Raw genomic sequence first — 13,589 nt, forward strand, 5'->3', positions numbered from 1 at the left:
AGGCTACTGAGGTGAAAATTTTCCTAAGTGCTGTGAGCTCTTACAAAATATGCTGTAGGTATACACACCTATACAAATTTCACAATAATAGGCTACATTTTATCATTCCCTGCTACCCCTCTTGGCCCAAATATTTGGGGCGACTTGGCATCCAAACAGAAAAAAACTTAGAAAAATAAAACCCAATTGTAATGGTTTAGTTTAAAACACTTAAAAATAATGCTATCTGTTTAGGTAATTGGGAACAACACTAGGATTTTTAATTACAGTTTAATAACCATTTTACTTCTGATATTACAAAAGTCTAACTTGAGCTGACAAACAGAACTTGTTAAAGCAGGTTTCAGCAGTGGAGCTATACTAGGTTTGAAAATGTAATTACCTTGAAAACTTTCATTTTATTCATGTAAAAAGTGATGTCTGAAGACCTGAGGTGTTTGAAGACCTTAGATTTCCTATCTGCTAAATTTTCTCCTCTGGATTCTTATAGGTGTCTTATATTGGTCAAGATTGCAGGAAAATCCCAGAATGCCTTGGGAGAAAATATGGATGCATTGCGAAAAGGCTGGATCTCAGCTTCAATTTACTACGGTAGGCCATGATTCACATAAAAAAACTGAGTGACACTAAAGCAAACAACACTTTTTGTATTATTTATTTTCTTGGTTTTCTTATAAAGCATCAGTTTTTATGTCGATGTACTGTTTACATAATTATACAGAAGTAGTAATGAAGCAGAGCTAGTCTATGTGCAAAAAACAGTTTGCTTTTAACATTTTTTGGAATGTGAAAGAAATGCTGAAGAGGGGATTATCAATCTCAAGTTTCATTTGCAACTCAACAGATGCAGTTTACACTGTATAAGGAATCTATACAATTCTTCATCTGCCTCTGCTGAAAGAAGAGCAGAATGAAAATGTGTTTGAAGAACAGTGCAGGAATACTTAAATCTTTAAAACTGGCTGAGGCTTTGGCTAATATTTTCCAGGGCTGAATAGATTTACACTGTAAAAAAGTTTTAAACAATTAGTTCCTCATTTTCAGATTTCAAAGATGTTTTTTGAATAAGCATATATACTTATTGGAATATGTGACCATAAAAATTTGTTGCAAATAAACAGAATCTTACAACTTAAAAGCATAAATGTCATTGCAGCCCATATGTCTTAATGCAGACTTATGTCTGTTGAAAGATAAAGATAGATTTCTGTGACATACTTTAAGGCTATCTTTATAATCCTTTGCATGCTTATCTATACATTGAAAACAAGGAGAGTTCCTCGCTCTAAATATCTAGGACAAAAGGCTGGTTGGTAATTTGAGTAACTTGTATATTTGAAATTACAGGACAGAGTTGGAAGGCATGAAATAGAAATATATTACCTTCTCATAGGGCAGGGGTGGGCAACTGAAAGCACAACAGGGACAATTTTTCCTTTCGGTGGCTGCCTGGTTACCCACAGCAGCAAGTTTCAGCATGTCCAAAGTGATGCGATATCACTTCTGGCTGCCATTTTGGCCATTTTCCTCATTTTCAAAATCTATTTTGGGGAGGTGAAAGGGTTCAGCGGAGCAAACTGTTGTGTCTTAGGTCGTTTTTGGAGATCTTGGGTGATCTGGGGGCAAAACAAAGTGATGCGATATCACTTCTGGCTGCCATTTTGGCCATTTCCCCTGATATCGGCCCTCTGGAGTGTCGCATGGGCCACATTTAGGGGTTTCAAGGGTCACATGCAGCCAAAATGCTTTACTTTGCCCACCCCTGTCATAGGGGATTAGAAGATTTTTGTGCCATAAAGGTTGACATCTCTGGAGTTATAGCAATACCAGGTTATCTGAGAAGTAATAGATATATTAAGTCTTTCTCCCTCCATCACCCCTTTGGGTTATTCCTATGTAAATTTAAGCCAGGTTTCAGTAAAGTTTTTAAAATGGCATAAAGCATTATGAGAGTCTTGTTTAATCAGAGATTTATCATGGTTCCTGTAAATCTTTAAGCAAGAAAATGTAAGGTGAAATTACTGACAGCAGCGATTTGATTTTCTCAGTTTAATTATTCTTAGGGAAATAAACAGACCTTGCTTTCAGAGGAATGTAACTGAAATGAATTAGGTTGACAATCTCTTGACACATTTGCCTACTTAAAACATTAAGGGACAAGAGGAAGTAGCTGAACAGGTTGACTATTTTGATGAACATCACAAGAAAATATCTCTAAATTAAATTTCATTTGTATCTTCAGCTAGCTAGAACTGGGCATATGAAGTAATATGGTAAATAGCTGTACATTCTGTGTTTTCTTGTGTTTTTCAAAGAGAAAATATAGGTGAACATTTCAGCCTAGAGAATTTGATGATTTCAACCCGGAGAAAGTCAGATGTACTTGAGGATTTATGAAAATACAGGCTCGGGCTTTAAAAAGCACACAGTCCCCATTGCTACTGATTTCATGTTCCTAAAATGACTTTGTTTTTGTGTTCAAGAAGTAAATGATCTTAAAGGTTTGAATTTGCTATTGGTAGCTGTTTAATAACACCACCAGCATCAGCAACCCAGTATGGTTGTGTAAAGCCATGCAGTCGGTCTGGCCAAATCCTGAATAAATAGAGAATTGGGTTGATCCAGACCTTCCTTGACCTACTTCAGATTTTATCAGATTGCCCCAGATCAGTTCCAGAGTTTTATGGCACAGTTCAAAGTGCCTTGGACTGCTCCATAGATCTGGATCTTAAAAATAAGTGGGAAAATATCTAACAGTGGGGTGGAACAATCTGTCACAAAAGTGTGGATTGGGGATGCCCCAGAGCTGGTCGCTTCGGCACTGTGGCAAACACATACTTCAGCCCCAATCAACCCTGATACTGGCCCAAATGGGATCTGCTCCGATTTGGGCCAGTAAAGGTCCACCTTTAGCAGTCCTGGCGCAACCCCAAGGTGGCTTCTGGGTGCTCCAGATGTGTGCAATGTGTAAATGCCATGCCCCCAGAATAGCTGGAAGCTGCTCATGTCTGGTTGGCCTGAATGGCTTCTGGACATCTTGGGAATGTGTGGTGTGTAAATGCCATGCCCCCAAGTTGCCCAGAAGCTGGCTTTACCAGCCAGTCTGTACAGTTTGAGTGTCAATAATGGGACTACGTAAGGAAACCTCCAAAGTAATGTGATGAAGATGGGAAGAAAGAGAGCTGGGCTTTGCTTATTGACAACTGTACCTTACAATCTGCAGAAAGAATCTCATCATTCTCAACATTCATCTACTACTGCCCTCATGGAAAGGGATTACATGTGACATAGTCAGTTGGGTACTCTGGCATCTCCTTGTTCATTTTCTAGATACAGTTTTGTTAGTTTTGTTGTCTGTTTTGTGAGCTGCCTTGGACCTTCTTTTAAATAAGTGAATAAAACAGCAGATTGTGAAAGAGTTCTGGTGAAAGGTGAACAGTTATCACTTGAGTTGATCTTCCAGAGCCTTTACTTTTAAAAACTTCCTTTTATCTTGTTGAGTAGCCTAACGTAATCTTCTGTTTGCTTTTCTTTGTTTGTGAGTTTGTAGCTGAAATTCTACTGTTAGTCCCAACTAGAGTAGACCAACTGAATGAATTGGATATACCTACATATTGGCTCATTATTCAGCAGATGATTTCATGGGTTCACTGTAGTTAGGACTAATCCGTTAGATTCTGGCCTTTGTGTGTTTACCTGATGAAACACCCCACTTTCCTGTAGCTGTTTTTATTAGGTGATAGATGTAAGGTATGATAGTGTAGATGAAGTCAGTGTAGTGCAATGTTGTCGTTTATTTTTTGAAGGAGATACTTTGGTGTTTGGCGTAATATGGCCTAGCTGCCATTGCATTAGAGAATCCTGAAACTACTTACTTCTGGGAGGTTTCAAAGGGTTTGGGGTTTGCTTCATATGTATGTTTTGATTGCTTGGTGAGGAATATATGAACAATTTGCGCTGAAAAATTGTATATTTGCAATTAGGGGAATGGGAAATTGAATCTGACAGAAAATTATTTATGCACTTACCTGTGGTGATTCATTCACACACACCTTTGTGAAAGTTCACCCTTATATGTGAACAGTTTGAAAATATTCCTAATTTTCTTTGAATTGTGTCCAATAACTTTAGAGGGCTTACTGGAGCAAGCAAGAATAATTTGCCTAAAGTAGTGTGAATGAATCCATGGCCAACGTCAGAAGAATGCAATAAGTTTACCATAATGCTGTTGTGAATGTTGATTCTGTTTAAGTGGCAGGTAGCATTTAGACTCAATTTTTGCAGCTATTTCCAAGATTTTAACATGCGCATGCGATGTTGCCCACAATAATCAAATGTAAAATAGGCAGAACAACAGGGGAGAGAAAGAGGAAGGGAAAGGAAATTTAAGATAAAGTACAATATTATCTTTATATTCCTTTAGATTAATCTTCTTTCGTTTGAATATGTTTAAAATGCACTGTAGTTAAAACTTTTTTAATAGGCACATTTTTTTTAGGGTACTGGGAGTGTTTTCACTGTAATTGGGTAATCCTTAATAGTAGCAATTGCATATTTATCAGTGTGAGAGGCTGTTATTAATGTAGCTGTCATGCACAAACACATTTCTGCATGAAATCCATTTAGTATGTGCATTATTCGGTCTGGAATGTCACCAGGACATCAATGCCCCCCTTAGGCATAAGAGCCCAGTGCCCTGCTGCGGCTGCAGAAAGGGCTTGATCAATAAATGTAACATGTTAATGCGGAGCAAATAGAATAAAAGATTTTCTTTGACAAGACATGAAAAATCACCTTGTGTCAGCTGGCATGGCAGTGCCATTTCAGCAGAGACACTTGCAAACTTGATCTGACAAGTAAAGAGGAGAGATGATGGTTATAAGGTGCTTTTGTTTCAAACTTCTTTTTTGACCTGTCAGGCTTTGAAGGAGCCTGAATGGCCCTTTTTTGTCATGTGAAAATTGTAGTCTTAGGCAGTTATGAAGCAGTTATCTCTTCTCAAATTGTGAATGCTGCTGTTTAATTGATTCACTTAGCATTTGAAACTGTCACGCATTAATAATTGCTAAATCCTGTAGGTACTCTCTGATGTGTCATGCTTAAATGTGTAGTTATCAGAAAATTAATATCCTTAATGAACCAGCGCTTCAGACTAGCATTGCATGAAATTCTCCTTTGCCCTTTCATTTGCTAAATGTATACGAGGCAGTTTTCAGAGTGAACCCCTCCTGGAGGTTGGCTGCATTCTTTTTGATGCCCGACAATTGCCAGATTTGCTTTGGGTACACAGTGTGCTAAATGACAAATACAGTAATTATACTGGAGTTGGTAATTAACATAATTATAGTCAATTATGACAAATACAGTGCAGAGCTAAATAAATGTGAGGGGGGAGAAATTAGCAAGCTAATTGATTTATCTTGTTCGGTTTTTGCAACTGGCAGTTGTAGTCTTTTCTTTCCGTGGAGGAAAAAAATGATGTTTATGGATACAGGATTTTGTTGTGAAGCCCTTCTGTCCCACACCTCTTCTGCACACATTGACCTACATGACTGATTTCTCTCTCTCTCCAAGAACTAGAACTTGTGGCAGGGAGGGGAGAAGAAAAATTAATCCTAGTTTTCTTTACATTGTTTTTCTTCTTCTTACATGAAGCTTGTTCATGTGATTTAGATTTCTGAAAATAGAGATTTGTCTGGCTCCATCCATCCATCCATCCATCCATCCATTGCTTGCTTTTGTAGTATTGTGTATATATGTGTGTGTGTGTCTGTCTTGTGGTGCCTTCAAGTTGCCTGTCGACTTAGGATGAGGGTGATCACATGAATTTTATAGGGATTTCTTAGGCAAGGAATACTCTGAGCAGTGTTGCCAACTAGCCTCGAAAATATTCCCTGGAGTGTTTTACCAAAATCCAAAATACCCAGAATACCCCAATATCTACTGGAATATTCAGTCAAAACCCTCAGAAATAAATTAATTAAATTACCTGGATTCTGGGAAATTTCCCCGGAAATTGGCAATGCTGACTCTGAGGTGGTTTTGGCAATTCCTTTCTCTAAAATATAGCCTACGGCACCTGGTATTCATTGGCAGCAGTCTCCCATCAAAGTACTAACCAGGGTTGACCTTGCTTATCTTATCTTATTGTAATTCTAATACAGTCCTTTCTTTTAAAAAAATGGGTGAAATCTTACAAGTTAGGAATTCAGTGTTCTTGGACTCGCATTTGTGCTACTCGACTGTTCCAAAAATAGCTGATATGAGAGTTGTTCTGCATTTGTTCCTTGGATGAAAAGGTGTTCTGACAAAAAAACCCATAATTTCCCACTCGGTGGCATTTTTTCTGTAGGTATGTTGCTCCTAAATAATGTGCAAGCTTTTAAGAGTAACATTTTAAAATATTGTAGATTAAATTATCTGTAAGTATGTGTTTATTTAAAACAGTATGGAAAACACCAAAAGCACTCAATAAGACAGGTATAGAAAAATGGGTGTTTATGTACAGCGTTCAGGATGCAAGCAGGAGCTTGGCAGAATTTTCTTCCAGGTAGCCACTAGCTATCTACCCAACCTGCTTGCACATACAGGCCTGATTCCCACTACTTTTTAAACCTGATCACAAATTGATTTGAACTGGTTCAAATGACCTTGGTTCCCACTTGAATCGATTTGCTGAAGCGATTCGGAGAGGGGGGCCATGCGTTAGACCCACTTAACCCATGTCTTTTTGACACTGACTTTTTCCATGTCTTTTTGAATAAACCAGTTCTGCGCAAGTGTGAACCAGATGCAGATTGGAATCGATTTAGAAGTGCCCTTTGGCCAGCTGGAGCAGGTCCATTTTGAATTGATTCATTCATCAAAGTGAACCACAAATGGGTTAATGAATTTTATTTTGCAGCAAGAAAATGCGATTGGGGCAAATACTGTGTGAACCACGCTCCAATATAAAATCAATCCATCGATTTGGATCACACACCGATTTATTTATAAGTGGGAATGAGACCACAATTCCTCGAGGATAAGGAGCCATCTGGAGTAGCACCCTATAAAGTGTGAAGGGTTCCTGCCCATAGTAAAAAAAAATGCCCACCTCTAGAAAAATGTATGCAGATTCTTCTCAAAGATAGGTAGAGGTTATACAGTGGATCCTTGTTATACACTGGGGTTTGCTTTCAAGATCCCCCATGGATAACAAAATCCATGGATGCTCAAGTCCCATTAAATATAATGACATAGCAAAATGATGTTCCTTATAAAAAATGGAAAATCAAGGTTTGATATTTGAAATTTATACTTTTTTGAACTTTTTGGATGCTTGAATCCGTGTATAGAAATATCTGTGTATAAGAAGGGCTGACTGTAGTTACATAAATGCTGAAATATGGATGCATTGGTAGGAGCTAGAACTTCATGGAAAGTTTTCCAAAACCAGAAAGGGACAAAACTGACCTGGCATTAAAAGTGAAAGGTTACTTGTCCAGGCATATCCAAACACTGTTTCTAAAATTCTAACTTGAAAGTGACATGATCAGCAATATTAGGCATGATGGGAAGCTGTTACATTTTCAGATCTGTTTTTTGTGCCTAGTGCCACAAAAGTACCAAAGTAGTTTTTAAAAAAAATAATAAAGAGAAAGTAACATTGCCTCAATAAATTCACTGGGATAATACAATTTGGTTGTGCTCCCTCTCTCTGTGTTAGCAATGCTTGTGTTAGTCTTGCTGAAATGAGCCACTCTGATGTCACGCTGTCTATTACGTGAACTGGCACAGACGATTGTCATAGAGCAAAATGGGGGCAAACCTGATTATCATGACAGCATCAAAGACCAGTGCGTTTTTTTTTCCAGGCCGAGGAGCCAGCGTGTCAGATTAGACATGCATATATAGTAATTATGTTGTCATCCAGGTCACAGTTAATACAGGTCTGTAGCTCAAGTTACAGGCTCTTTCAAAGAAAAGGCACTGACAACCAGAAAACCCTGTGCTTGATTTTTTGTGGTTTGTTTCCATTACCTGGTCAATCAGTGGCTGAGTAGTAATTTTCTATTTGGGCTGCTCTTATTTTGGTTTTATTTTGGTAATGCTGAGGGTAGTTTTGTCCAGGTTTTCGATAATAATGCTACAATGTTGTCTTGTATTGTCTCCCTTCTAATTTACTTTTGAGCTAATGAACAAAAAGTAGGAAAAGCATTAGGGAAACATGTTGAAAAGTAGTTGCATTTTTTTCTCCTTAGAAACTGGGAGATGCTAGTTTTTGTGTTGAACTTCCAATGCAGTTTTGGCCTGAATTGAAACTTGCAGTTTAAGTTGCATGACTTAAGTTACAGGGAGCTGATTTTAAGTCTACTTAAAACCCAGGAATAAGGGGGTTTAAATCTGCTTGAATGGTGATTTGATTTGGGAAAATGGCAATGTGCTCCCTTCTATTCATCATTGAGTACCTTAACTGGAAATATGTGTGTATGTTTTGTACCTTTTCCTGGTTGTTTCTGATTTCTGGTGGACTTAGGGTGAGCCTCTTATGTGGTTTTCTTGGCATGATTTGTTCAGAGGGACTTTGCCATTGCCTTTCTCTGATGCTGAGGTGGTGTGACTTGCTCAGGGTCACCCAGTGGATTTCATAGCTGATACTATCAAGAGCCAGCATAGTGTGGTTTGAGTGTTGAATTACTATTCTGGAAACTAGAGTTCAAATGGAAAATGTATTTTACTTGGTAATAACAAATTTATGTCTCTCTGTGTGTGAGTGTGTCGGTATGTGCCTTCAAGCTCTCTGTCAACGTATGGCAACCTCATGAATTTCATAGGGTTTTCTTAGGCAAGGAAAGTTCAGAGGTAGTTCTGCCAGTTCCTTCCTCTGAAATATAGCCTGCAGCACCTGATATTCATTGGCAGGCTTACGTCCAAGTGCTAACCAGAACTGATTCTGCTTGGCTTCCAAGATGAGACGGGATCTGGTGCCTTTAGGGTATTTAGGCCACTCCATAACACATTTACCATAGTACAATGGTAGTGCAAGTCATTCCATCACCACCATGTGGCCTAGACTGATAGAAATAGATTTATTTGGTTAAAATTTCTGAACACGAAAATTTCCCAAAATTCATATGGAAATAAAAAGATAGATTTTAGTGTAAAATGATATATTTACCCTATATTGATACAGTGCACACTTTCTTTACACGGGGGATTCGTTCTGCCCACACACACACCCCACGTAAAGAAAAACACACATATGCTCAAGCTCCATTAGAAATAATGGGGCTTGTGTCCATGGCGCACCTTATTACTTCTTCTGGGCATGCCGAGGCTTCTTCCGGCACAAGCTTCCACATAAGTAGAAGATAGAATTAAGGGTAGGGGGGAAGAAAGGGAATGAGAGGCATTTGAATGGTGAGTAATTGAAGGGAAGAGTAAGTAGTAGAGGATAAGAGTAGGTTGGGCAGAATGTAAGTAAAAGATGGAAAATGAGAAGAGGCGGGAGATAATGGTAAAAAATGGAGAATATGATGTAGGGAAGGATAGAAGAAAGAAGAAGAATGGGGGAAAGAGAAGGAAGAAGAAGGAAGAAAGTTGGTTGGTTAGAAGAAAGGGAATTAGAAGAAATAAGTTAGAATTTAGGGCTTTTGACTGTGTATGTATGTTTATATTTTTTGTATGTATGTTTTGTTTGTGGTTCAGTTTTTCTTTTGACACTGTGATATGTAATTTGGCTATTTTTTGTTATAATTTATTTGTATAATAAAATTTAAATTTAAATAAAAAAATACTAGTTTCGTTCCACCTGCAAGTCAAGATGTAGCTTTTCACTAAAACCGTTGGATCTTAATTTACTTTTAAATATACATATAGACAGTTTTTAATGGTAGCCGTTTAAGCCATTTAACTTTTTAAATATGTTTTTAATCCTGCTTGTGTTATTGTTTTAACATGGAATTGTTTTAAATTGTATATTGTTTTATCTATAGGTTGCCCTGAAATCCTACAAGAAAGGGTAGGTTATAAATAGTTTAATAACAAATATATAAATAAATTAGATGATCAGGAGAAAAAAAATCATATGCTAGAAGGCTTTTAACACAGTCACTTGCCAAATGTTTAAAAGAAAAGGCAACAGTCATAGGATGAGATGAGTCAACATATGGATTTGTAAATGTTGAGCAAAACAAAATGGAAATTGCCCTCATTAAAAAACATCCCCCCCAAAGTCCTAGTGGACACAAATGGAAGAGAACTAAATAACCTAGGAGATCCCCAAGATATTTATTGGGATACGTTCAGTTTAATGTGCTTGAATGATGAGATATTGGAATGAACAGTAGGCAGGCATTTGCAGATAAGACAAACCATTTCAAGATGGTGAAATTCCAAACAACCTGCGAGGAACGTCAAAAAAAAAGCCTCTTTATGGATGAATAGTTAATAGAGTAGCAGATTTCAGCATAGTTATTTATAACCCTTCATATTCACTTCGCATACATGGAAATAGTTTGAAATTGGGATGGGTCTTATGTTGATAGTAGACAAGCCACTGAAGCTGTAACTGTGTATAACTTTTAAAGAGGCGATACTTCATTTCTCCTGTTGTCGACTTGTCTGTTTGTCAACAAGCTTGTATTAATAACAATTACAATTAAGGGTGTGTGAAATCTTCTCTCTTATTTTCATTGATATTCCCATATAGTCAAAGTGGTTTTCTATGCCTGGTCTCCTCCCTCCCCTCAAATAGATGTACAATTTTCACAACTTCATGAATTTTCTTTCATTAGTTTTTCTTTGTTTGGATGTTATTTTGGATTTCGAATGACTACTCTGTATCCATTCCAAGACTTCTGTCATGTTAGTGGGATTAAATATGAAACTGTTTAATTCTTGTTAAAAACAGTTTAGAATTAAAACCTCTTGAAAAGTGTCTTAATTGTAGGATTTTCTTTTATATGGGGTTAGCATGTAATATATCTCTGGTTGCCCATTCAAAGTTCAGATTGGCCTTTCTGATGTGCAATTGTTCCAATAACTTTCTGGACAATATGTTTTTATTACAACGAAGTACAGTTTCATTTCCCACTTTTGCTGTCGCTGTTTAGAAACTTGTTGCGCCACTCAAAACACTTACCTGCAACTGAAGTATATAGACTGCTATTTTTAACTCTTGAAAAAGAAAATTGCCAATATTTGTTGCATCCATCGCTACAATTTGTATGCATATTTAATGGGTGTCGGTGTAGGAAAGCTATCTGAAGACAGTTTGGAGAAAGGTAATTCACTCACATAAGACACAGAAGATCATACAATAAATTAAGGTTTACACACCACCCATTCTGTAGCTTAGAGCCATCCATGTCTCTTTTTTATGGTGGTGTAGTTCTGAGTTCTTAAATTACGAGTCCTTAAATTAAAAGCGCATTAACCTTTTGAAATTTTGCTCATATTTTTGACTGTGTAGCAGCCTGAACTGAGAGCTGAAATGAAGCAACAGTTACAACAGAGTATGCAGGCTTACTTGCTTGACAATCAGAAGTGTGTAAAATGAAAAAGATTATTAACACATATGTTTCTTGGAGTGCAGGATTATCTCCCAGTATCTTCAGATCAGTCATTTGAAAACTTCACTATATCATGCTTTACTTTTTCCAAGAGGGATTCCATATTATGGGATTTCCATACTTCCTTCTCTCTATAAACTTCCTTCTGATGAGTTCTGATGAAACAGAGTCATCCAGTCCTTGTCATTCTGTATTTTCCTTGTGGTCCTCCTGCTTTTTCTCAGGTAACTGTGATTTTTTTTTTTGGAGAAAAGTGGATGAGTACTTCATCTCCACAGAAGTAGAAGATTTTAATGTTATCACTTCCAATGTGAAGTCAAAGGCTTTCATGGCAGGCATCCATAGTTTTTTGTGGGTTTTTCGGGCTATGTGGCCATGTTCTAGAAGAGTTTATTCCTAATGTTTCACCAGCATCTGTGGCTGGCATCTTCAGAGAAAGATCTTCTGAAGATGCCAGCCACAGATGCTGGTGAAACGTCAGGAATAAACTCTTCCAGAACATGGCCACATAGTCCAAAAACCCCCACAAAAAAGTTATCACTTCCATTGTTGTGAAAGGGTGAGGTTTAGAAATGGGTAGGGACCTTGTGCTGATGAATCTGTCACAGCTCAGTGCGCATAAAGTCTTGGCAGTTCATACCATTTTATTATTGTGTTTTTAGATCTTTAATAGGTACTTAAACTTTCCCAACCATTATAATTTTAAAATATGTTATATTATTAGTGAAATACCACTACAATAAAAGTGGCATGCCACTGCTACATTACCATGGTATTTTTCTTTCAAATGTTTTAACTCTCTCCACTCACTTACTGAATAACCATGTTGCTAAAATGGCGACAAATGTGTTTGCCTCTCTATTATTAAAAGCATTATAACAACATGGCACTTTCACAGTACTGGTGTTTTGCTAACATATTACTAGATATAATTTTTTCAAGTTGTAGCCAAAGAAATGTTTCAGCACTGATTGAAAGAAAAGGGAGAAATAACCAAGGTGATGACACAAGGTGCAAGGTTTAGGGTCAAGGTGTGCTGAGCTTCAAATGGCTGACTTTCCCAATTTGCTGCAGTAAAGTTATACATGGTATTGGGCTGAATATAGTGGGATGAACAGCCAGGAAAACATGTAATCTCTCTGATAGAATAAATAGTGAACTGTTATTCTGCTTACAGCAAAAAAGTAATGAATATTAGCGCTTGGAGCCATGTGGCTGGACATAGCCCTTTTGCTCACTATTTCATGTGTGCAGTGGAGGTTTGAACTGCCCTGCTCCTGCATAGAAGATGGAAAAGTATTACCAAAAACTGACAAACATGACAGAGTGGTAGGGTAAGTCCCTGCAGCATCCCCACAGAGGTTTGAAACTGATCTTGGCATGCATATATATACACATGTGATCTAAATTACAGCATTGTTTTAGTACTAGAACCCTTATGCAGGGCTAGAACATAAGAGTCCTGCTGGACCAAAGATACATCTAATTCAGAATTTGGGAAGGTCTTTTTTTTTTAAATTACATACCTCCATGTAAGTAATTAATTACTGTAAGTATTGCACTTTTTAATAGCAACTGCCTCATTTCCCTACGTTTTAAACTGGTTTGCAAATAGTTTGAAGCAGTTTAAATGATCCTGGTTCACACTTGATTTGAATTGCTGAAGTGGTTTGGAGTGGAGGGCCCTGCATGAGATCCATATAATACACGTCATTTTGATGCTTGCTTTTTCTGCATCTTTAAGTGATTCAGCCCAAGTGTGAACCAAGTGCAGATCCGAATCTGCTCCCTGTGACGTAATTGTTGACTTGTGCGCCATGGGTGAAGGTAAGTGTGAGGTGAAGCTGCGCCTCTTCCCAAGCTTCCCCAGGGTGCCATATCCACCCAAATGTGGTTGTTGTAATAGCAGTGGCTGCTGCCACTGCTTCCCTGACCATCATGTTTTCCTCTCAGGGGTTCCCCTCTGTACTCACTGGGGAGTCTTCTGAACACTCCCAGGTACCTCAAGGGACAGGCAGTAGCACGGCACTGATG

At 37.8% G+C, this 13,589-nt stretch overlaps 1 protein-coding gene across 1 annotated transcript in view; it reads left to right on the top strand.

The window, feature by feature from the left end:
- Window positions 1-13,589, top strand: part of LRMDA (leucine rich melanocyte differentiation associated) — a 939,296-nt gene that overhangs the window by 18,789 nt on the left and 906,918 nt on the right. Inside the window, exon 2 of the mRNA XM_042459731.1 lies at window positions 491-591. Within this exon, the coding sequence (XP_042315665.1) occupies window positions 491-591 (101 nt within the window). The remainder of the gene's footprint in view (window positions 1-490; window positions 592-13,589) is intronic.

This window comes from Sceloporus undulatus, chromosome 3 (assembly GCF_019175285.1).
Source record: "Sceloporus undulatus isolate JIND9_A2432 ecotype Alabama chromosome 3, SceUnd_v1.1, whole genome shotgun sequence".
In the NCBI taxonomy this organism is placed as follows: domain Eukaryota; kingdom Metazoa; phylum Chordata; class Lepidosauria; order Squamata; family Phrynosomatidae; genus Sceloporus; species Sceloporus undulatus.